General features: G+C 42.4%; 1 protein-coding gene across 1 annotated transcript; it reads left to right on the top strand.

Moving 5' to 3' along the window:
* Nucleotides 1-338: 338 nt before the first annotated feature.
* mtpap (mitochondrial poly(A) polymerase) lies at nucleotides 339-12,011 on the top strand. The gene is made up of 9 exons (XM_062379948.1): nucleotides 339-527; nucleotides 1,613-1,779; nucleotides 1,895-2,128; nucleotides 2,284-2,508; nucleotides 4,359-4,570; nucleotides 5,969-6,195; nucleotides 7,626-7,718; nucleotides 7,835-7,908; nucleotides 11,252-12,011. The coding sequence occupies exons 1-9, from the start codon at nucleotides 380-382 to the stop codon at nucleotides 11,573-11,575; spliced, it is 1,704 nt and encodes a 567-aa protein (XP_062235932.1). The 5' UTR covers nucleotides 339-379; the 3' UTR covers nucleotides 11,576-12,011.
* Nucleotides 12,012-24,508: the final 12,497 nt, after the last annotated feature.

Raw genomic sequence — 24,508 nt, 5'->3', positions numbered from 1 at the left:
TTGTGTTTTTATAATTTAATCATTGTTTTGTAATTGGTCTTTTTCTTCTGTAATTTGTTGTTGTGTCTTTGTAATCTTTTCTTTTGTGTTTTGGGATTTGTTGCATTTTGGAATTCGTTGGTGTGACTTGTACATCAGTACAACAGTACATAGAAGACACGTGGGACATAAACAGACATATGCTGAGTCATAGTGTCTGTTTATGTTTATGAGTCAAAATGATGTTAACCTTCCACGTGTATATATTAATCATTCATCTGAAGCTGCCTCACAAATTCTTGTCATATTATTTTAGTGTCGAGTTCGATCCAAAGTGGCACCTCTCAGCTCCCGTAGTCCGAACCTGGCGCATGCGCCTGGGTCCTTCTCCCTTCCAGTAATGGCGTCCTCCTATGCGGTGTGCAGGTTACATATGAGGGGACGGGGCAGCCTCGGGAAGTGTCTACAGAGACTCGACACGTTTCTCCACAGAAGTATCGGATCTGATGTGGCTGCGCAGGCGGAGGCGGTTCGAAGGGACCAAAGTGGTCAGTACACGAAGCTGTTCTCCTCAGGGATAGTCCTCGTACGCACACGCCTCCTGTGAAGTGACTTTCATTCCAAACCCCGTCCAGAAATCTCTGTTCTCTAAGTTACAGTGTCTGTCTTTCTCAATGTGCAACTTGGTTGATAGCGAATGAAAAACTTAAGGAATCTTTAAGGTCTAAGTAGAACTTCGGTGTTGTGTTTTTCCACCAGGGAGTCTCAGTCAGTCTGTTAAATCTTCTCCAGAGTTTCTGTCATTTATTATTTGACTTTATCAGAGACTGTTATGTGGATAACACAAATGCCGATTGGAAGCTTTGCTTGTAAAAGTTCATGAGACTGAACGATGACACACATGCAACTCTTGTGTGTGAATTGTGACCTGCATTAGACTGATGACGGTGCCACACACTGTAATACTGTCGGTTTTCCTAAGAAGTTTGGTGTTAGATTCAGGGGCTGATGAAAATCGTACATGTCGAAAGTATGGCAAAGCCTTGTTGCTCTTTATTAGTGAACAGTAGCATGTTATAACCACACAGGGAGGATAACAAGTTTAGTAGCTGCATTCCATGTTAAATCATTCCACGTTTGTTTCGACTGCCACAGATATTACAGACATTTCATGTTGACTTGGTTACATGAGAAATCTAGGGAACTGACACATTAAGGGCCTTGGATCCTAATTAAGTGAAATATGAGCTGACCAAGTTAAATTTTTTTGGTGACATGGGTAATATCTACTTTATTTAATGTCAGAGAATTTTTTCTCATACCGTTATAAAGCTCTTCTTACTCCATATTCATATAAACAGCCTGCTATCCCCTACATAAAGAATAAATGCATTATTAATGATTAGAACAGAAAAAAGGGGCCTATCATATAATTCAAAATACTTCAATCTATTGGATGCCGTGAGCCACTGGTTTCTACAGCAAAAAATGCATGTCAGATCTGCTTTATTTAATAACCAGTCAACGCTAAGTGATGATTTGACAGCGAATGACCCAGTAAATAAAAGTCCCCCTCAAAGAGAGAAGTGAAGTTATTCATGGAGGTGTTGAATATTTTGTTCCTTGTCATTAGATGTGAAAGATGGATCCAAGTCGCTCTATGTCGTCCAGGCCGAGAGACAAGAACAAGCAAAGAGATCTGTTCTCATCAGCTGCCACTCCAGAACCAATGAGAAGAAGTTTCTCAAGGATTTATCCAAACATGGCGACATCAAGAAACACTTCTTCTATGAAAGCTACGTAAGTGACCAAACCAAACACACCTGAGTCTTTCTAACATTTATGGTCCACACACAAAACCTCTTACAGCTATACTGGGTTTTTTATATTCACTACTATTGCTGTTATTCTCCAGGGCGTGTATGCTGTGGTGGAGTTTTCCAGCCGGGAAAGTGTTGCCTCATTACTTGAAGGTGCCATCATCCCTGCTGTCAGCCATGAGTCCACGGTGCCTTTTAAATCCAGACTATTGTCACTGAGGAACCTCAACTCTTTGGACTCATCAAACCAGCAGGCAGGACAACAGAGGCAACCACAAACCACCCCTCCCATCAATGAGCTCATACAGAGACTGTCCAGAGACGAGAGTGTAAGTGCAGTACCTTACCCAGACTTGCACTTAAGATTAATTATTTATTTAAGTATATGTGTGAAAACCATTAAAATAGATAAATTAATCGGAAAAAAACAAGATATACCTCAAAGATGATGTGAACCCTGGGCTTTCTGCTTATTTCCCCTCAGATAGACCATCAGATAACCCACCTGACGGAATCCTACCAACTAACGGAGGAGAACATCAGGCTGCGTTTCCTCGTCTGCTCTCTGCTCAATGACATCGCTGCCGCATATTTCCCAGAATGCACCATCAAACCATTTGGCTCCTCGGTGAACGGCTTCGGAAAGCTAGGCTGTGACCTGGACATGTTTCTGGACCTGGATGGCATCAGTGGAAGGAACGTTAAGATGGTAATAATGGCATTTGAGTAGTCTGTTAGTGTTGTGAGACTAAATCAGAAAAAATTCTCAGTGGAATTGGTTAAGTTTATTATTTTAGCTGAGCAAAATAATTTGAAAGTATCCAAAAAATGGAATGTGAATACGATTTAATATTTCATGAAGAACTTGCAAAAGAAAATCAAATTATTGTTACTTAAGTTGTGGTCCTAAATCCCGGTTATTTCCTAATTGTTATTAAGGTGACAGAATAAACGAAGGAGAGTTTCCCACATAATTAAGTCAATCTATGGCAGTCATGGGGATGCATATGTGAGTGACACGTATACATATAAAAGAGTGTAAGACAAATTCTCGCATGTAAGAGACAACTGCATTGTATGAGACTGTCTGCATTGAGGGTAACAACTTTATGGACAATAGATGGAAGAATATGTCTCTCCAACACAGTTTAGATAGTTATTGGGAAACACTGAGGGGAGAGTTTATTATCTTGATAACTTCCCGTGAAGAATAGCTGCATCGTAATAAGTTAAATTATAAAGCGCAATTCATATGGTAGAAGTAAGTTATAGTGCTTCACGTTAAAATAAAGAATAAATACACTACACAAAATACAGGAATAAGTCACGAATCTTGATAAAAAGAATAAAGTATAATACAGTTCGATGTGTGCTTGTAGGCTGTTCCACAGAACATATGAATAAAAAAAGAAGAAGCTGTGTCTCCTGTATTTTAATAAGCACAGTGTTGAAAGGAGCTGCTGGGTATTTAAGGGCTTGTGCAGTATTATGTGGATTTTAAAGTTCGGTTAAATTGGCCGGGCCTGAGACATTTCAAGTTTCATATACAGGACTTAGATCAATTCTACAAGCAGCAGGGAGCCAGTGTAATGAGGCCAGAACCTGTGTGATGTTGGTTGTTTTCCTTCTCAGCAGAGTTCAGAATCAGTTGGAACCTATTGATTGATGTTGTAGCAGGACCTGTTAAAGGGGCAACTGCAAAAACTGAGTCGACTTGTTGAAAGAACAAGACATTTTTTTACATTATCGTCTGCAGCGTTTGTGTGAAGTAAACAGTCAATACATATGGTTGGATATATGTCGACATGTACTTCAAATATTTGTATATAGGTTCAATAAATGGTAAATAATATAATGTAGGTGTGCGCAGATAAAGATGGAATAACACGTAATGAAGGAACCACATATAAAATGTTTGTGTACGACTTATAGATGCTGCAGAGTGGACTTGAAGTGAATAATTACCACAATAATACACTCAGTAGGCTGAAAAACATGCAGGTGAATGTCAGGGATTGTCATCATATTGCATTTGACTCTTTGTATTTGTAGTTGAGTGTTCTATCATTTCATGTGGAGCAGAAACAGATAATCATTTACTCAGTGTTCAGCGTCTCAGGCACTCCGAAAGACACTGAATCAACACATTGATCAAGGCCAGCGCCTTGATAATATTAACTTTCAATAGCAATAACAATAATTAAATCATGATTAAAATAGCGCTTTCTTTACCATATTTGAAAGAAGACCAGCCATTGCAGTTGACTAAAAGAACAAAGCCCACATAAAATATGCGATAAAAAGGACCAAAACAAATAAAACTGTATGCAAATCAGTAAAGTAAAGGCTAATCAAACATCCCAGATTCCTTCAAAAAGAGGAAGGTTTTGAGATCAGATTTCCGAGATGTATTTTGGAGCTAGGATGTTTAATGCCTTGATATCTTAAGCAATCTGCAATCTTATATTTATTTGTGCATTGGTGTGAAACATAGTGTGCCAGGTAAAAAGAGGGGAGTGACCAAGCAACATGCAATATCTCCAAACGCTCTCTTTTTAGCCCAAATCCGGTCTATTCCTGGAGTATCAGATGAAGAGGGCCAGCTCGGAGCGCGCTGTCACCCAGAGCATCCTCTCCGTCATCGGGGAGTGTGTGGACCAGTTTGGGCCGGGATGTGTCGGGGTGCAGAAGATTCTCAACGCCAGGTGCCCCCTGGTCCGTTTCGCCCACCAGCCCTCTGGCTTTCAGTGCGACCTTACAGCAAACAACAGGTATTCCCCCTGCACACAAATTAAGACTGAATCTACTCATCACCACATCCACACAGAATGAAAGATTTGTTTACGTGACTCTGGTCAGATCAGTTTCATGCAGCGGAACAGTCACGAGTCGAAATGCCAATTAGAGTTGGTCATAGATTACCTGCTTCACAGAAGATATTTTTACTTTGTCCTGAATTTTCTTGCTAAAGCCCCAAACAGAAACCAACCTCTGCATGGCTGCATGCTCGCTACAGCGAAACTGAACAGGAAGGCGGACAAGGGGGCTTGTTTGCGTTTCACTTCTGCAACACACAGACACCTGCTAACGTACAGAAAACCACTGCAGTTTCCCTGAAGCGCAGCACTTTCCTGTTTGTGGTGTGTGTGTGTCTGCGTGTGGGTGAATGAGAGGAAGGAAACTTGCAGCAGCTGTGACGGGGTCAGTGACTGACAAACTGAACGCTGCTCTCTAGTGGTGGTTTTGCTGTGACTTTAGTTTCCCTGACCCTTAATATTTTAATATTCTGCATCTCGAAGTTTCTCTGTTGCAACACAGATGTGCATTTCATATTTGAACTCTCTCATTCAGTCAGTTCAGACTGTGCTGATATTATTAAACTCTATTGAAAGCTTTAATCACAGGTCTGTCCGAATGTTTAATAACCGTGTTAACAACAGGCCTTCAATTGATAGATGTAAAAACATTTTACTGGCCCTTCTTTAAATTAGATATTTTTATATTTATTTCCTCAAACTGTGGAATTTTATACGTAATATAATCAGACAGACAAAATACTTTGTGTTGTTTAAATCTGGTCTTATAACCTTTTTATCTGAAGGTTATTATGAATGCTTTCATGTTGTAACTTTTATTCTCCTGTATTAAGAAGTGATTACCTGTATTAAGAAGTGATTACCTTTCTCTTGTTACTGTTCTTTAAATTCCTATTTTTTGTTGATGTTTAGCACTTTGTTATTTTAAGAAAAAGTACTATTACTAAGGTTTATCATTATTGCTTTTATTGTTTTAATATTTTAAGAGAGGTTGAGTGGCAGCATGTCCGACAGTTAGTATTGGTTACTGCTTTCCACAAGCTCTGGCTGTCGAATAAATAGATGTCTACTCATTAAAGTACAGATGGTTACTTGGTTAATGAAGTGCCCTGTAATGGCAATTATTTGTTTGACTTATAGAATTATTTTAACAACAATGAATTCTCAGTCCAATCCTTCATCCCAAATGCAGAACATAAAAATACAGAAAGTTTTTACAATCTTGCTGCAGAGTAAAGTTTACCATTTATTAAGGCCTGCTTTTTTTTTGTCCAAACACTCTCATATTTCCATTAAAACATGCAGCACAGTAGTTGTCAGCAGGAGCATAAATCGTATATGTGTTCGCCACAGGGTGGCGATGAAAAGCACAGAGCTGCTCTACCTCTACGGAGAGCTGGACCCGCGGGTGCGCTGCCTCGTGTTCACCATCCGCTGCTGGGCCCGAACTCATGGCGTGACCAGCAGCATCCCCGGTGCCTGGATCACTAACTTCTCCCTCACCGTCATGGTGGTGTTCTTCCTGCAGAGGAGGAACCCTCCAATCATCCCCACACTGGACCAACTCAGAGAGCTTGCAGGTATTTCCCAGCAACACCTGTCACTCAGGAGGTATCTTGTTTTTTAGGCACTGAAGTGATTTGCCCTGGGATACATCTGTTCTTGAACTAAATTAATGCTGTTCTGCATCTTTAAAAGATGCACAGTGGAGGTCCGTTGCCACAAGGTTCCAGACACCACACAGCGTGCACCAACGTGTTTGACTCCTCCTCCATCATCAGTAAACTAAACTAGTAGGGCACTCAGTAGAGAGCATACCGCCGCCAAGGTTTCAACAATGAAACTAGATTTAAATTCACCAGATGCAGATCTTCATGTGTATGTCATCCATGAATTAAAAACTTAGTGAAACATGCCCACTGGCTTGCAGTGAATCCTCCAGAGGATCTCCTGCTGGGTTCACTCATGGGCCTCTTCCCTTATTACTAGGGGGCTGGCATGAGAATCTCTGGAGAATTCTCTTTTTATGAATGACCCCTAAAAAGGAACCTGTCACAACTCTATCAGTTTTGGCAGGTTTAACCCGAAAAGTGAGAGGTTTCCTGGTTTTTTAAATGTAAAGGAATGCAATCACAAAAAGAAAGATTAAATCCTAGTATGGAAAGAATTAAACAATGGTGTGACTGTGCAGCACAGAGTAAGAAACATGTCCTTCATCTGTAGCCGCAGAGAGACTGCAGTAACCTTATTTACTTCCACCTGCATTCCCGGTTTTGTTTTTTTATTATTTTGACCCCGTTATTGATTAAAGGGCCTGTATTAGCATGAGCATGTGTACATCTGTAATGAACAGGGTGTCCTGCGTCCTGTGATGATTTAACAGCAAACACACAGTGGGTCTGCGAGTCCACTGCAGCTCCTCCATCACTCTCTCCTCCTCTCCGTCACCTTGGCCGCCTGATAATTGCCTTCCAAAAGCAATCGACCCTCCACCTCGTCCCCCCGCTACCTCCCCCTCCACCCCTCCATCACCTCCCCCACCTCGGCTCCCCGTTTAGCGCAGACTCTATCACAGAGAGTGCTTACTGGACAATAAAAGACACATCACTCTGGGAAGGCGGGTGACCGCGCCTCCTCCGGACACACACACGTATAAGCGCACAGGCAGCGATTTAGTGGTGTAGTGCGTACACACACACACAGACACACACCCACACACACACACACACACACACACACACACACACACATCAGCCTTATTGTGGTGAAGGAGATAGGTAACAAGGGCACGGCTGGTGACGTAAAGCAGCTAAACAGTACATGATCCATGTTCTCTGCTTTTGTTGATACACACACATCTACATGCACCTGTTCTCTCTCTCTCTCTCTCTTTCTCCTGTCCTCTGTGTTTATGTGTCAGCCCCACGCCACCATCCCTCAGTGTCTTGTTTATGGCCATAGGCGTGTAAAGGCAGCCATTTAACTTGTGTGCCCGCTCTCCCCCCACAAGGTCCCGCAGACAAGAGCGTGATTGAAGGTAACGACTGCACGTTTGTCAGCGACTTCAGCAAGATCCCGCTCCACAGCAACACGGCAACACTAGGTGAGCACGGGAGCGTGGAACCAGGGCTGTCGGACCACAACTCACTTTAATGGATAACAACATTTCTGTCCCCAGTCCCTCGTGCTAACATGACTTCTCACTTTTTTTTGTTTCAGAGCAGCTCCTTTGTGAGTTCTTTGACTTCTACGCCTCCTTTCCATTCAACAAGATGTCCATAAATATTAGAAAGGTAGATATATTTCAATTTTATGTATTCAAATTTAGCCACAGAGAATATCCAATGATGGAAATGAATGCTGTTATTCGATTGTTAAACTAATATTCAAGGTAAGTTGAAAAAAGCACTTTGCAGAAAAGCTATTTTTTTGTTAAATCAGATTAATAGTCTAATGTAAGTTTCTCTTAAAGTAAATGCACAAGACACTTTTAAGCAGCTGTCACTAAGGAAATCTTGCCTGATCAGATCTAATCTCTTTGAAGCGGTTCCAGCACGACTCAGGTTTAAATTGAATAATCCGATTAGATTAAGATCAGATATATCGATCAATGTAAATAGGCTGCAGGGGCCCAAGGTTAAACTAACACAGAGAAAAACAATGAAACAAACCTAGGTTTCATATTTGTAACAGTTCTGTGTTAAATTTGTAACTTACTCACAATCTGTTTTGCACCATAACACAATGTGTTAAATACAGGAAACACTGAGCTCATGCTGCAGGAAGAAAAAGGAAAAACATATTGTGCAACTACAACAATAACCTGACCAACACCCCTGACCATAGTTTCCAATTGTTCCATTCCAGATTAACTAATGAAAAAAATATTCAGCAAGACACTTTACATACAGAATGGAATTAAACAAGATAAACGAGACAACTTAAAATCATGTCACTTACTGTTTGTGCATCATCTGACAATTAGCAGGTTTTCCACAGGGTCTTAAATGTTTTCTTTTAAGTCAACATTTTTATATTCACAATTTTAGGCCTTAAAAAGTATTAATGGGTTAAAATATCACATAGTAGGTCTTAAATTTTTTTAGGTAAGCCTTAATTATGTTATCTGCTGTAGTTTCTCAAGCATACAGATATTAGCATTGTGAAATAAAACTAAAAACGAAACCTACCTGGACCTGAGAACAGATCATCTTCAAACGCCCTTGTCAGAATTTATCTCAGTACACTCAACTCGGCTATGGGAGACTATGGATCCGTACCACACTGTCTCAGTTTGAGAGATAACGTGGCGTTTCCAGGGTTATTTTCTACGAGGCTACTTCACTTATCTTATGCGGAAGTGTAAGTAATTGAATGATTCTGATCTTTCACTAAATTAAAATGAACTTGTTAAACCCACAAAAAACTACACCAACTCCCAATGTGCACAGAGGAGAGAATCGGTCAAAGAGAAGGAGTCAGAACTAGGGCCAATTTTATTGTGAGACCAGTGACAAAATAAATATCTAGATCCATCACTGATGAGGACAGAAAACAGCCTTTGTCCTTCATACAATAAAACCTCACTGTTCTCTCACATACAAGCAGCCTGATGCAAGAGCAGAGTCTCTTTCTTTAAACATCTGCATAACGCAATCAGAGATAATAACTTGTGTCTCACCGACCAATAGCCGTGACTTTAACAACCTGGTATGTTGCATGTGCCATGTTTGGAAATATCTGCTTTGCAATAGGACACCGGCTTCTATTCATCCTCACAATTTTAACTAGATGGATACATTTACTGGGCTCATGTATTAAGCTGTTTATATTATCTCATTGCAAATGTGTTTCTATTGCATTATACTGTGGTAATTATGTGAAAGTGCTTTTTGGACCCACCCCAGTGTATTTTGAGCCCGAAGTCAAAATAAATGTCAGTGCAGAAATACAGTAGTAAGGGTGTAATTGAGATCAGTGTCACTAGAGTTTTATAGTCAACTGCTGACACGGAGGTTATTTTAATGTTGTGAAGGTTCCACTCACTAAATTACATGGTCACAATTCTTTAAACCCAAAAAGTAGAAGTAGAAGTAGTTTGATTGAGAATCTTTTTGTATATTTGTTATAAAAGGGTCGTCACTGAAATCTGTATGAGCCAACACATCAATTCCTTATCAACCAGCTTCTGCTCATAAAATAGTCCGTCCTACACTTGTGCCATTTTTCTACATGTATGTTTAATACCTTCATTTTATATTCTTACCACTGCATCACTGAAAACCCACACCATAAATGAAAAGACACTCGTAGACAACGTCAGCAATAAACGAAAGCCTGCTCGTCCACTTTTCAACTTTCCCTCCCAGTGTCAGAGCCGAGCTTTGACAGGGAAATCTGCTGGTAATGAAGGCTTGTGTTCGGGTGGCTTGTGTCTTCCCCCACAGTCGGATGACAGCTGGCCCGGGGCCCGGGAGATAAGATCCCAATTAGAAGCTCTATCATGCTTAGTGTAAACAAATGTTTACGTGTTTGTTCTTTTTAAACCCATATTTATTCGGATGTTGCCTGTCTGCGTCTGTGTAATGCTTCTTTCAGGCAGCGAGAGAGCATCCAGGGTTCAACTATGAGTTTTCTAAATAATATTCTGAGTCGAGGTCAAAGTAAATGGGCCAGAAATCTGTTTCCGTGTCTTGTTGCATCTCAAAGTTATATCAGGGGGTGTATTCAGGCTTAATTTCTCTTCTACAGCCATATGGAATAGTTTATTAACCTATGTTTAGAACTTTGTATCATTGAATAATATGCTTCTTATCACCTATTCCTTTTCCCTGAAGTAATTTACTTGATAAATAGTTTTTTTGTGCTTTGGATGCAGTATATGAGTTGCGGGGACATTGCCAGTGCCTGTACTTTAATGAATGGATGTCGGTGGGAAAGGGAGACCCTGCAGCCTAATATATGAGACTAATATCAAGTTTGACACAGCAGAGGAAGCGTGCAGGTAGACAGTGGCCGTGACCAATGCCTATAGGCTTTCACCAGCGGAGCAACAGCCATAAATCTGCTTTACGGTGCCACAATTCTCCGGTTCGCTCCACTCCTGTGACTGATGGCTTTATGTTGCCATCCTCTGTCCCTCCTGACCCCACCCCCAACTCTCCGGCTCTATCTCTTCAGCTCCATTACTGTCAGGCTCTAGGCAGGGATGCGGCACGATGCAAAGTGCCATGGAAGGTTCTTGACTTTTCTCTGACCCACATATTGATGGTTCATTTGACGGCAGCAACTGCTCAACACGAGCAGGGACCATATCTGCTTCAGCCGCATGTTCGGTGTGTTGAGCAGGTTTTCATATCAGCCAAGCTCATTCTGGCCATATTCGTTGCCCCTCTCAAGTTCGTCTCCTTTTTCAGGACTCTAGTCAAAACTTCTTCCAAAACCATGTCCGTAGCGCTCCCTCTGCCAACCGGAGGAGGCGGATGCCCCAGATGCAGCAGGGAAGAGCTAAAACCATGACCAACTAGATAGATGGAGCGTAACATACAGTATACAGGCCTGCGCTCATGGCTGCTGCTGCTGCTGCTCACAAATGTGCTTCAACCTGCCAACATTGTCCCTCTTCTCACTCTCCAGGGTAAAGAGCAGAACAAGCCAGAGGTGACGCCGCTGCACATCCAGAACCCGTTCGAAACCTCCCTGAACGTCAGCAAGAACGTCAACAACTCCCAGCTAGACCGCTTCGTGGCTTTGTGTCAGGAGAGCACCTGGCTGCTCCAGCAGAGGGAAAACAACACACCCAGACGTCACACTGGGGGCAACACTCCCGGACCTTGGGGACTGGTTCAACTCCTCATGCCCTTACAGGTCGCAGGGGTCAAAGGTCGCAAGGGAAAGAGACGAGAAGCAGCCAGTGAGAGGATTAAGAGCTTGTTAGATTCCTTAAAGAATAAAAATTAGACTCCATGAGAATTGCAGAAACGAGCTACATCTTCTCATCGTTTCTTCATCCAGTGCCCCCCCGTTTGCCTCTGATGTCAGCAGGAGCATCCTCTGCAGTGCTTTCATGTGCTGGTCTGTAGTTCCCAGCCTGAACACTGGAGGGTGCTGCTGAGGCTGGTATAATGTGTGGGACCTCGAATCAGGCAGTGGTTACTGTATTCTACTTTGGACTTAACCTACTCTGTTGTAATCAAAGACAATACTGAGGAAAGTGATGCAAGTACGACCTGAGGCTAATGCAGGAGACTATAGATTCACATGGTATTTCAATGAAAGTATGTAACAGACGCTGATTTTCAACATCACCTGTTTACACTTGACATCACTGTGTGTTCTGTTTTGTTGATGTTAATGTATAGAAGTAAATAATGAGACTTTTATGGCAAACTGAAAACACTGTGTTTGGTTATTACGGGACATCCAAACTGACCAAAACAACATTTAAAGTATGATAAATGAATCAAAAAACTAAACTCAAACCATTAAACCATTAAATTAATTGCAAACAATGAATCAGTTAAATAGTAAGATCATAAACACGAAGGAACATTGACTTTTGATTTTCTGTCATGACAGTTCTCTGTCGTCTTTCAGGCAGTTTGCTGAAAACTGCTGTTACTCAACATATTAAGCTTCCAGGGTTTTCATGTAAGTTTGCTGGCCTCAGTCATCTCATAAAAATGAAGGATTACAGCTGAGTTCCGACCAAAACAAGAGGAAAAGAAAAAGAAAGGGTTGAGTGAAATGAGCTGCTGACGGATAAAAAGAGGAATTGAATGAAGTGAATGGAGGAAAATGAAAACAAGATTCAAGTTTTAGACTTTTCACTCGATTACAATAATTGAGTCACTAATTATCCCCTAAAATTTGTAATAATGATTGGTGTTGTGATTTAATCTATTGACTTGTATTTTTAACTTGTATAGTTGAATGCTTTGGGGTCTCTAAGTTTAATCATTATTAAACAAATGATGATTAAAGACGGATCAAAGAATGTTAAAAAACTTCTCAGATGTCACATCTGGATTTTAGTTTTTAGCAGCAAATGATCCAGACAGTGAAAGAAAGGTGCTTGTGTATGTTATATTTAAATCAGAGTAGACACCCCGTCGACCACGGTCGCCTCGTTCACTGGTCCCACTGTCGGCCAGCTTTGTGGTGAGGTCTGCAGAACGGATCGACCTCTCTGAAAACCCACTGGTTGATGCGTCATGCTAAATATGAGACACGCTAATTTAACTTCTTCTAGACAGAGTGAAGCCCTTTAATTCACTTTCCGGAGAAACAATGCTTGTGTTGACTAATCACATCCCTCAATGTGATGTGGTCCAGGCTGTAGTTAAAGGGCTAGTTCACTGAAAATGTTTAATTCACTCATCTACTGCCGATGGAGGGGTGGGTGAAGGGTTTGAGTCCACAAAACACTTTAGGAGTCTCAGGGGTGAACAGTGTTGCAGCCAAATCCAAAACACTCGTCCAAGGGCACATGCGGGCTGCGCCTTAGCTTCAATACGTCCGGTAGTCGAGTCTGAATGTTGGGGCTTCAGGACCCTTGGATGACACCACACGAGCTGTATTGGTGCATGTTATGGTTGTTTCTGTTGTTCTGTTAGATTTGTCACTCCGAAAATGATGAGTGAAATTTCATTTTTCGATGAACTATCCCTTTAAGGTCATCACATCCTCTTTTGTTTTTTTTCAAAGTTATGCAATGGGAGCATATATGTATGTGAGATGGAGGGAGAAGGAAGGAAAGACCTAAGGGTGCCTGTGTTAAGAATGCTTCTGCAGATCCATATCTCCTGAGTGTGTCTGAGTGTGTTTTTGTATGTGTGCTTCAGGCCCATGGGACGGTGTTCGAGGAGAAGGGAGTGTGCAGCCCACAGCTGTTTTCCAGGTTATTGCTATGGGAGGTCGGAGGAGGATGAGAGAATGGACTTTAAACTGCCTCCCCCTCTGCGTCCAAACAAAAGTCCACCCTTTGCCACGGGGCCGTGGCACGTAAGGGAGGAAAGGAGTGAGAGCCCATCACCGCCTCACCCATACTCCCCCCCCCCCCCCCCCGGCTTTGAACTTCACTCACTGTCCCTGCCTCCACAGCTTGCGTTTCTCTTTCAAATCCATTGGCCCATGGGACTGCGCCTCTATCTCGGGCATCGCTTCTCCTCTCTCCCTCTCAGAGTGGCAGTGCTCTGTGAAGTTTGCAGAGTTTGTTTGTTTCTGTGAGTGACTCTCTGGATGATGGTTCCTGCCCTGGTGGAGCGACAACGCGGTTATGGAATGTGGTGGTTGGAGAAGCTCTGGGTTGGGGGGGGGGGGGGGGGGGAATCAGGGCCTCGTGGGGAATAGGATGAAAGGGGACTGCTGGGTGTCGCAGGGTTCATTTGAAGGAGCTCGATGTCAGCAGCACTCTGCATCGTCTGATTTGTATTTGCCCGGGGTTTCGAATGTGCTGCGCCGTTTTTTAACTTTATAGGCGGTTTATGGGGCAATTACGAGGATAGATAGAAACCACGGCCCCTTCCCAGAAGGTTGCCACAAGTCAGTGTCAAGGTTAATCAAATTTCTTTTCCTGCTCATCCCAGCCGCTGCAAAGTCAAGGTTTTATGCGATAGTCTTGCAGTTATAGAGCACTTAAAACTGCATAGGGACCAAGGTTAAGTTTGGGAAGCCTGCCCAGCAGTGACCTTCGTCCAGGGGTCTTGCAGGCGGCACACAGTGGGCTCTGATTTATTAGGAAAAGTCCAAGATGAATTGGCCCGCTTGCAGGAAGTCCAAGGGTTCAGCGGTTCAGCATTGCGATGACCAGAGTTTATGTTGCTGCCATTTTTCTTGGCTGCTAATGCATCTTCAGAGCCTGCAAAAATGTAAAATAGGTGGCCTCAGGGCTTGAATAACACGGGAGGGATTTCAGGAAAAATAGTGAGGGAGGGGGGGAAGGTGGGAAAAACAAGACATGGATCTTGGCGTGTATCTGAGGCTGAAAGGTTAAAATCCTTGAGCAGCTTCACGCACGGTTGCTGTTTTCGCTCCTGGTGTTTGATGTGGAGGCGTTTATCAGCTGGAGCACTTTCACAAGTTAGTTAATCGAGCAGCACAATCGCCGCGCCACTCCTTCCACTTGCCTCCACTGGCTCCACAAAGACCTGCGAGCCGTGTGGAGAAAGTAATCTCCCAAAGCACTTCCCCTCGCAGTTCCACGAATTGTCCCCGCAACATTGTGAGAAGTCATTCCGCCCGTTTCCGTGGTTGAGGGACAGGCGTCCTTGCGGCCCCTTGTGGACTCTAACTCCACTGGTTTCTCCCAGGCTTCCCAGTCATCAACAACATCACAGTCAGCCTCACACTGGATGTGGTGGGAGCCTGGGGAGGCCAGGGAGCGTTGGAATGCACTTGCTGCACACCGAGGCCCCTGAGGTTATCACTGTGTGTATCTGTGGCTACAGCGTTTCTGCTGTGTATCGGCCGAGGTGTGAAAAGGCTGAAAAATGCTGCTATTGAAAGCTGCAATCAAGGGACCCCGGTGAAAATGCTTCACCCTGTGTAGAGTGTCTCCGCACAGCCCCCTCCCCCCCCACACACACACAATGGAAACATGAGGTAAACCTGTTGCCGGCCAACTCGGCAAAAAGAGTGTGATGTGTTTACGGTGCATGGGAATGCCCGGAACTTACTGTACCCACCAGCAGCACCATTGTTTCAGCGTGGGATGCATGGGTGGTTAATTGGAGCCTGGCACAGAAGATGCTGGCGCCTGACACATCGGAGTGTCCGCAGCCTCGGTGGTCGGTGGAGTCCTTCTCTCGCTGGACAGTATCGAGGCTGCATCCATTCAGCTCCGGCCAGATCAGGCCCCTGTTGAGACAGAGGCCGCATGCTGCGATGGAAGGTGAGCTGTCACATGGGTACACACACACCACACATACGCAGGCACACTGTATCCCTGCCTTCATACCGGGGCTGTGTATCCATAGAAACACACCCCGCATGTGTGATGCCATGGCCCATATATACATGTGACACTTGAAGTCCCTGGAGCTCTAGGTGCGCCATTTATACCCCCGCACGCCCTTAGATGTTTGTTTTCAAAGCTGCCGTTGTGCCAGGAAGAGGATGAAACTGACGTGATGAGCAGTGTTTACAGGCATCGACAGTTCAGCTCTTGACTGAATGGAATCACGGTAACGCTTTATTGCACTGGTTTGTAATTTCATTATAATTTCCAAAGAAGATTCCTGGGAAGAAGTAATTTGTTTGTCACTACATGGAAAAAAGGAATATAATACAAGACGTCATATATAATTCATGTTGAACTGTGGGCTGGCCTGTCGACACATTTCTTATTTTTTCCTTTTCAGCTGACCTGCTGTCGACTGATGAGAATACTTGCTTTGGCAAAAATGATCTGTTGACACTTAAGATGAATATAATGAATATATTGAATAGTATAGTTTCAGTACAGCAAAGTTTGGCATGTGAACCAACATATAGTGATTCACTGATGTTTTTTAAGATCAAGTGTCATTTGTATATATCCATGACGTACTCAAAGATCACCTTTGTTGAGGACTATATAGAAGTTTCAAATTACATATTCTTTCGAGGAAGCTCCACAAGAAATTACTGGAGACTCTCCGTAAATTTGGGAGAAATTATAACTGCAAAAGTATTAGCTCATGTGTTGTTAATATATACAGATATGAAAGTAATAGTCAATAGTTCCAGGTAAATATCAAACATGTTTGGTAAGGTTTTTAAAGGTAGTGATGTTAGAAGTCAAAAGTTAATGAGAAAATTTTCTTTCCTTGTAAAAATGATTTTATTTCAATTTTATTTGTATAGTGTCAAATCACAACATAGATTATTTCAAGGCACCTTGTATATTAAGGTCACGACCTGACAAAATATAGTGAAACACAGCGATTCCCACAATGAGCACTTGGTGACGATGGGGAGAGAATATCCCCTTTAACAGAATCAAACCTTTAGCAGAACCAGACTTAATGGTTTTATTCTTGTATTTTCCTCAAAATCAAAGCTACTTTTACGATATTTTGAGTTTTTCCCTGTAACCTTACTTCCCTGACTTTTGCAGAGGAAAGTAATTTGATTAAGATTAAGATTAAAAAGATATCTCGTTTGGACTTTGAGATCAGTATTGAGTTTTACATTTTAATAATCTACTTATTTAAAGTGTCTTTTTCTTTTTAATTTAAAATCTCTTAATCTGGTTTTATTTAATAATATATAAAAATTGTATGGGACCTTCAAATGTACTATTGATTTAATCCTCGGCCATCTTAACGAATCAGAAGAGCTCAGTGTGCAGGATATGGAGCCTCAGGCCTGTGGGCGGCCCCTAAAGGAGGCTATAGACAAGGCTATTCCAAGGATAGTGGGAGTGGAGAGGGGGTTGAGGATACAGGGCTGGGGCTGTGGAGATAATAATGTTGGTCCGGTGCTGGAGGGTTGATCGCTAACATCCCTCTGTCCCTCCTCATCCTCATGAGCCAGATTTCTCCTTCCTATTCTATAAGAGCTTAATCTACAGTCTGCACCACGGCCAGCTCCGGCCTTATCAGCTGCGTGAGAGCCTGCACGTCAGCTCCAGCCTTGGCTCCCGTCACTGGACACAACTGGCTGAGAAGATACACACTCGTATGAATACACACATGCACAGTCATGAGGTGAGGTCAAGTTCACACTCAGCTCTGAAAGAACAAAGGCTTCTTTTTTTTATAAGTCATGAATCTAACACCATAGAATAAAAGAATTGAGTTCATGCACAGTTTATAGCATCGGTTACATTTTTGGTCTTGTGACCCTTTATGAGGTACAAATGACCATGAGGACCACAAGGATATGTTTCCTTGTAAAGGAGATATAATTTGTGCATATTCAGATTCATAACTTCAATTTGGGATTTTCCTTGAAAAGGTCTTCGTACACTAATGTTCATAAAATGGTACTTTCATCCTCCTAGTTAATACTGCAGCTCCTCTTTTCAGCCTCTGTCTGAAACACCAGTCTCTTCAAGGCCCTCCTCCTAATCAAGCCTAGTCTGCTATGATTGGTCAGCTGGCCCACTCTGTTGTGATTGGTCAACGGTTTCCAGCACATGTCAGAATAATATTGACCTCCGCTCACTCTTTACCTGGTTTTGTTTGGGGGGGGGGGGGACAGCCATTAGGCACTCATACATAAAAAGTTAGAGTTAAAAGTTACAGTTAAAGTAGCTTTATTGTCAATTTCTTAACATGTTCAGAAACACACAAGGAATGTGTTAGACATCGTGATGTCATGTGATGTCAAGATGTCGGGTCTTTCAGGAGCGTATGTGTTCTGTGGTGGTTGTCTTTATGAACTTAGCTGATCTTTTACATTCACAAACAAACATAATACACAAGAGAAAAGAAAAACTGGAAAACACAATATGTCTCCATTCTTATTTTTGTTAAACAAAAGAAGAGATAGATACAAATCTTTATCTAATCGTTAGAAAAATGTCTTGGATTTTGAAATGCACAGTGTAACTGTTCACATTGCTGAGGAACACGACTTTAAGAAGTTTGCAGGTCAGTAGTTTCCTTTAGTCCAAAGATTGGACTTTAATGTTTACAGATATTCTGTGTTGCAGCATAAAAAGAATGCATGTGCATATGTTGGAGTGTGCAGCATATCCTTCTAACATCTTTTCAGGCCAGTCTCTATTTGGGTTGCATTGGCTCCCATCCATTCAGACGTAATGGCATTCATTCCAGGAAATCATAAAGATACAATTCAGAGGCTCTGTTTTCAGAATCAGAAAGTCGGGTCTCCTCTTTTTTCCATTATTTTTCCAATCAAAGCCACAGTATTTCATTCCCCCCTTAGCGTAAAAGATTGTTTTCCTTTGGCGGTACTGCTCCTGCAGTGTAGACGGCAACCTTCACGTGTTTCACTTCTACGGAAAAACATTTTCCCTGCTCCACTCCTCCACGCACAATTAATTTCAGATGTCATTTGTAGGTGGCTGGTGAATTCCTGAAATACTGGAGTGTGGTTTTTTTTCTCCGCTTCACTGTATTCCAGTAAGTACAAATTGGAGATCTGTGCATGAGAAAGAGCAGCGGAAATGAAATGAGACAGACGGAAAACAGACCGTGCGATGCCGGTGCCCTACAGAGAGGGACTTGTTCAAACTCACCATCCAGCTGCTGCTAGGAGCTGTTAGAGGAAGCACAACCATCTAAATGCCACACGCAATGTGATTAAAGTGCACAAATGACTTTGAAGCTACATTTGACATTACTTGTTTGTGTCCCCCCCCCACCCCCCACCCACAGCCTCTGATGCACACTGGTCACATGTTCATGCTGCCCTTTACAGGCAGAGAGAAATGACTACAGAGAAACTGAAGATAAGGAAAAAGGGGGTTTGGGATTGCCATGGTGACAATAATGAAAATAATAGATGCCTTTTTAAAGACTCCTCATTTTAAACACAACATTAACGACTGAAACACACAGCTATTAGCAAACAAATTATGTTCATTCAGCTTTTCCATTTGCGTTTTGTTAATGGGCACTTTGGAATGGAAGTAATAAATGATTTTACAGTTGAACTGACCCAAATATGTGATATAAAAGTAACCAAACCAAAATAGTGTTTTCCACTAGAGTCACAGAGCTACTGTTTAAGTGTTTCCAGCAGGACTCATTACTCATTCATCACTGAATTTAGCTGCTGCATTATTTAAATGTAGTAAAATATAAGTTTGGTTCATTCAAATATCTGTAGTGCATCTAAAACTGAAGTGCATTGTTTTAGCTTAACTTACACCTAGGTCCTGCTATGTTCCCAATCCATATATGTTTCACTTATTTATATGGTACATACAGAAGGTTGTGTGTTACATATGTGCTCTTTCAGAGTCCTATGTTCCCCTGCTCTGCAGCATGTGGTGGGAACTTGAAAGAGATGTTCCCAGCATATTCGCTAAATATGTCATGAACTCATCAAAAGGGGTTTTCTGGTACCCGCCGCTGTCAGTTAGCTTTCAAAATAATAAGCCTACGCTTCAGAGACCTTATTTCCTCAGTGAAGCTTATTAGCGTTAGATTTGATGTAAGGGCTCAGGGTTGTTGTTCCAATAATGAAAAGGATAATAGGTTTATGAATTATTTAACATAAATGTGTTCCAAACACAATAGGTGGGTCAATGTTTGAAACTAGAATGTAAACTAAGCAAACTAAAAGTTCAACCAGCTCAGAGAACCTCTGATACGATCACATTGTCTTTCATGGTGTAACAACTTGGTGGTTGGTTGACTGGACTGACGTACAGTTCTTGGTCAACCACATCAGTAATTAAAGATGAATGACACATCTCCACTTCCTCCCAAAAAAAGGAAGCCAAAATATCCTTAATACGGAAGCTTCCATCTTGCACATTTGAAGCCAGTCTGCAAATTAGTGATTGGTGGATGGAGCCATGGTATCCAAGTCCTGCCGATACACACACTCGACCAATCGTGAGTCAGCTTCTGCTGTCAATCATGACCTTATTAAAACCAAACACTGGGAAAATAAACACGTGAAGAAACATTGTGATAAGAGTTACCCAAAATGAAAGAAACTATATTTGAGAATGTGTACATGTACTTAAGAGGCAGGATTTATGACCTAGATGCAAGCCACCAGGTGGCGATCAAGACACATGTCATCTATGTTTATTTACTGTCTGTGCTCTCGCACCAGTTTTGGTCGAGGCTAGCTGCGGCTATCTCCAACTAGCTTTGCTGGATTTGGCTCTAGCTTCACCTTTGCTGTTTCTAGCTGTTTTTGCTGCTGAAGCTGCACATTTCACTTGTGAACTTCCTTCAAAATATACAGTTACAGGTTAAGTCAGATTTCAGTCTTAATCAAATTTTGACTCAGTGCACTTTAGCTTATGTAAGACAGAACGAATCGTGGCCCTTTTCCCTGGAAGGAGACACTACATAGAGCAGGAATGAAACAACCACTTAAGTTGGTGGGCTCAGCTCAGGACAATATGGATGTGAGGGAGGAAGCCACAAAGGCAGCTCTGTGTTTGAGCCTGAGCTGAGTGGCTCCACTGGCAGACACACATAGATCACCATTGTGTTTGAGGATTGTCGATGGGACCCAGTGTTCTGCTGCACCCCCACACTGTCACATGAACTCATCCAGATGTGTTGAGTTTGCAATATGGGGAGGGGAATCAGATTTTGATTCTAAGAAAATACAAAAATAGGGCAATAGTACTCTCTCTGTGTCATCACAGCGTACATAAATACGTGTTTCAGTTGTCACAGGGAACAAGGCCCACATCTCATATTCAATCCACTGCTAAAATTGGGAGTGCAGATCCAATATCACATCTTGCACTCTGACATGAATAATCTACACTGAGACGTTGGATAAATATAGCCCCTCAACCAACTGGTATTCATTCTAAGAATCAACATAAATTCCTAAATCGTCTGAAAATACATCCAAAGCCTGCCTCTGTGAAACATCACCTCTCCTCGCCTCAAACAGCTCCTGACGCCTGCCGTCGGCACGACACCATCTGAGGTTAGCAGCAGGAACCAGAGAACGGGGAGCAGACGTAATCTCAACCACAGGAGCATTATCCCTTTTTTGCAGCAGCAGCACATTTCTGTGTTTTCGTCTCTGAGTTCCTCAAAATCAGGGAGAATCGCAGAGATGAAACACAGATTACCGCCGCCCGCCGCCCCCCCGGCCTGCAGCAACTCCCACCTTCCTCAGTGGCTCCAATTAAACTGCCCCTGGTTCCTCTTGCGTAATAAAACCCCTATTGACTTCCTGTGCAGGTTCATAGTGTGGTTAATGAAGCCGCTATCAGCTTATTAGAGGCAGTGGAATGTGGCGATGCCGACTGGATCAGAGACTCCCGGCTCATTACCGAGCATATGCGGCTGCCACTGACATGGGAGCCTGGCTGTCTGAAAGGGTGAAAGACCGACTGGACGGCCCAACTGATTGACTTGCACTTTTTTTAATGTTTCTGATTAAAGTCGTTTAATTTGACTTCTCTGTCATTTCTATTTAGGAATGGCCCATAGCAATCATGTGTGTTTCACATTCAGCTGCTTGTCTCTAACTTTGTTCGGTTTGGTCTTTGGTGCTCGGCAGGTTGGGTACAGTAGGGTTGTATTCTTTTGATGAAACCAGCCGCTTAGTGCGTCTGCAAATGACTCCGACGAGAGCGATAGAATGAACCGAACAAGTTGCTTGATCGGAAACCAAAACAATGAGCGGAAGGAAGGTAAGAACTATCACATTACAAATAGGTATTTACCTCTTAGAAATATCATTGATCCTAACATCTGACCCTAACCCTAACCCAACTATAGAGGATATCTCTGAAAGGCAAATCCTTGATGATCCTTGACAAACCCAGAAGCTTATTTAACAAAAGTTATAGGCCATAAGTCCTATTTCGTGAATGTAGTCATAATATTAGGAGAAATAAAGTCATACATTTATGAGCAGAAATCTGCAATTTTAACAAATATAAAGTTGTAATAAGTTGTAGAGCAAAGTCATATTTTTACAAGAAATAAGACCTCCAGTGAGTAGGGCTGCTTTATTATTTTTTCTTGTTAAGTTATGACTGTGTCTAAATAAATCATGTCTTTTCTATCGTATTAATTGCGATTTTCATCTCAGTTACAACTTTATTTCGCAAAAATACAACCTTTTTCTCAAATTACAACATTGTTCTTAAAATAAATGTTTTCTGACTTCATTATTGCCCAAAACTCTTTTGTAATAACTGTAACTGCCATGATAGAATAAAGTCCCATTTGCTGCTGTATTCCTTTAAACCAAATAAAATTAGAAATCACATACTTTCATGCTGGTTTATCATTTCTCGCACATAGTGTGTAAGAAAATGTAAAAAAAAAAGTCAAACAGCAAAAAGTAACCTTGATATTGAAAAACAAAAATACAGATGATTATAGTGGTTTTAAAATGAGATGCATCATAAAACCAGCTGCCATATGATGCAACAGAGGGAATTTTGTTTTTATCCAGGTGGATAGAATAATGTCTGGGGATTCTGAATAACAGACAAAAAAAATTTCAAAAGACAAAAACATTGTTTTTTCTTTCTCCAGTTGAGGTGTAAAGGACGGAGGAAGTCGCACCTTGTTCATCCCTATCAGACAAATTGTGATCTGTGAATACGGGCTATAGAATTAAAATTTGATTGAATGATTTTGTTACAGCGTGAGTTTTATCACAAATATGTTCACTGAAAACTTTGTTCTATTTATTCATCCATTCAGCTGATCTCTAGTTGGCTTCTTTAGGAACATATGCAGTGTGCAAGTGTGTGGGAGGGTGAGACAGAGCAGCCGAGTAATCACTCAGACAACCCATCAACCTTTGACAAATGGGGCTTTTGCACTTGCGTCGCCTGGAATGGCTGTCAACAAACAAGTGGGTATGAAAAAGTCATTTTCTGAGTTACTGTACATATGGTGGGGGAAGGAGCCAATGACAGTAAGTGCAACCATATTTGTATCCATTGTAGGAAAAGTGAGAGTCGCTGCAGTCTGCCTTGTGATTGCAGACGTACCCCGGAGTGCCAGTGGGTGCCACTGACAGTGACATTGCTTCCTGCCTGTCTGATGGATTAGGAGCTGTTGAATCTTCATAACAGGTTTTCCGAAAAATGAATTATTTCTTATGGCATAGCCAACTTAAAAAACAAAAGCTAGAGCAGATTAGTGCAGAAGCATTACCCTCAGCAGTGGCGTTTTATGTGTTCACGTTACTGCTGAAAACCATTAAATAGGGTTTTAATATGGCTGTTCTTGAGCCTTTCCCTCCACGTGCTGCTGGGCTCAATAGTAGCGATCAATCTCGTTCATGATGCCGCCTTGCATGCTCCCCTCAAGTGAAGTCAATAGGTCACCTAGAGAAAGGTCGCGAGGGTCGAGCTCCCTGGGGCTTTAATGTCAGGAAAGCCTATTAACAAGCCTATTACTGCTCATTTCGATCCTCGGCTTTATGTTTGGCTTTGGCATGTTGAATACCTTGTAGCTTTAGTCCTTTTGATAAGGCGCAACAAATCAACCTCAATGTCCGGGGGGGGGGGGGGGGGGGGGGTGGGGGGAATCCCTGAAAATACGCATCATCGTCCAGGAGTTTGGAGGAAGCTGACGTTGGTGTTCTGCAAGTCCGCTGCTGGCAGGGCGGAGTTCATTATAGGTCTTCACAAAACAGAAGTCGACAAGGAGAGGCTGGAAAAAAGAAACGAAGAGGGACCCAGTTGGCGGTGGTTGCGGTGGGGGATTCAGAGCCTGGCTGGGGGCCTGGGAGAGACAGGGGCTTTCCTCTGAAAAGGATTCATTATGGTAACATGATACCCCTGTCTGGGACAACGGGGAAAGAGAGGAAGAGGCCGTGCGGGGCGAAGAGCTGGAGCAGCGTGCATGTCGATGCTTTTTTCCTGGATGGAGGCCACTCCCCGCAAAAATCCAGCCTCGTATGCTCTGTAACGAGAGCTGTGTTGTGGTTCGCCGAAAAAGCCCCCAAACGCTTTTGTGTCAGGGATGGAGGCTTCGTACGAATCCAGCTGATGTGGAGGCAGATAGGCGTCCTCGGAGAGCAGTTAGTCTCTGAATGTTCAAAGCTCCACCGCTGCAGCAGGAAAAAACATTTGTTTATTTTAGGCGCATTGAAAACCCAAAATAGGGTATTTTCTTATCCTATTTCAGGATCCTTCAACATGTGTGAATGTGGGACATATCAACTATTCCGAGAAGCCGTTCAATCCAAAATGTAAAGGTTAAGAATGTGAATAAAGAGCTATATTTTCATTTGGGCTTATTTCCTCTGCGTGCAGGGTGT

This window comes from Platichthys flesus, chromosome 21 (genome assembly GCF_949316205.1).
Source record: "Platichthys flesus chromosome 21, fPlaFle2.1, whole genome shotgun sequence".
Taxonomy (NCBI): Eukaryota; Metazoa; Chordata; class Actinopteri; order Pleuronectiformes; family Pleuronectidae; genus Platichthys; species Platichthys flesus.
The sequence above is the reverse complement of the archived record's forward strand: the minus strand, read 5'-3'. Positions and strand labels throughout refer to the sequence as shown.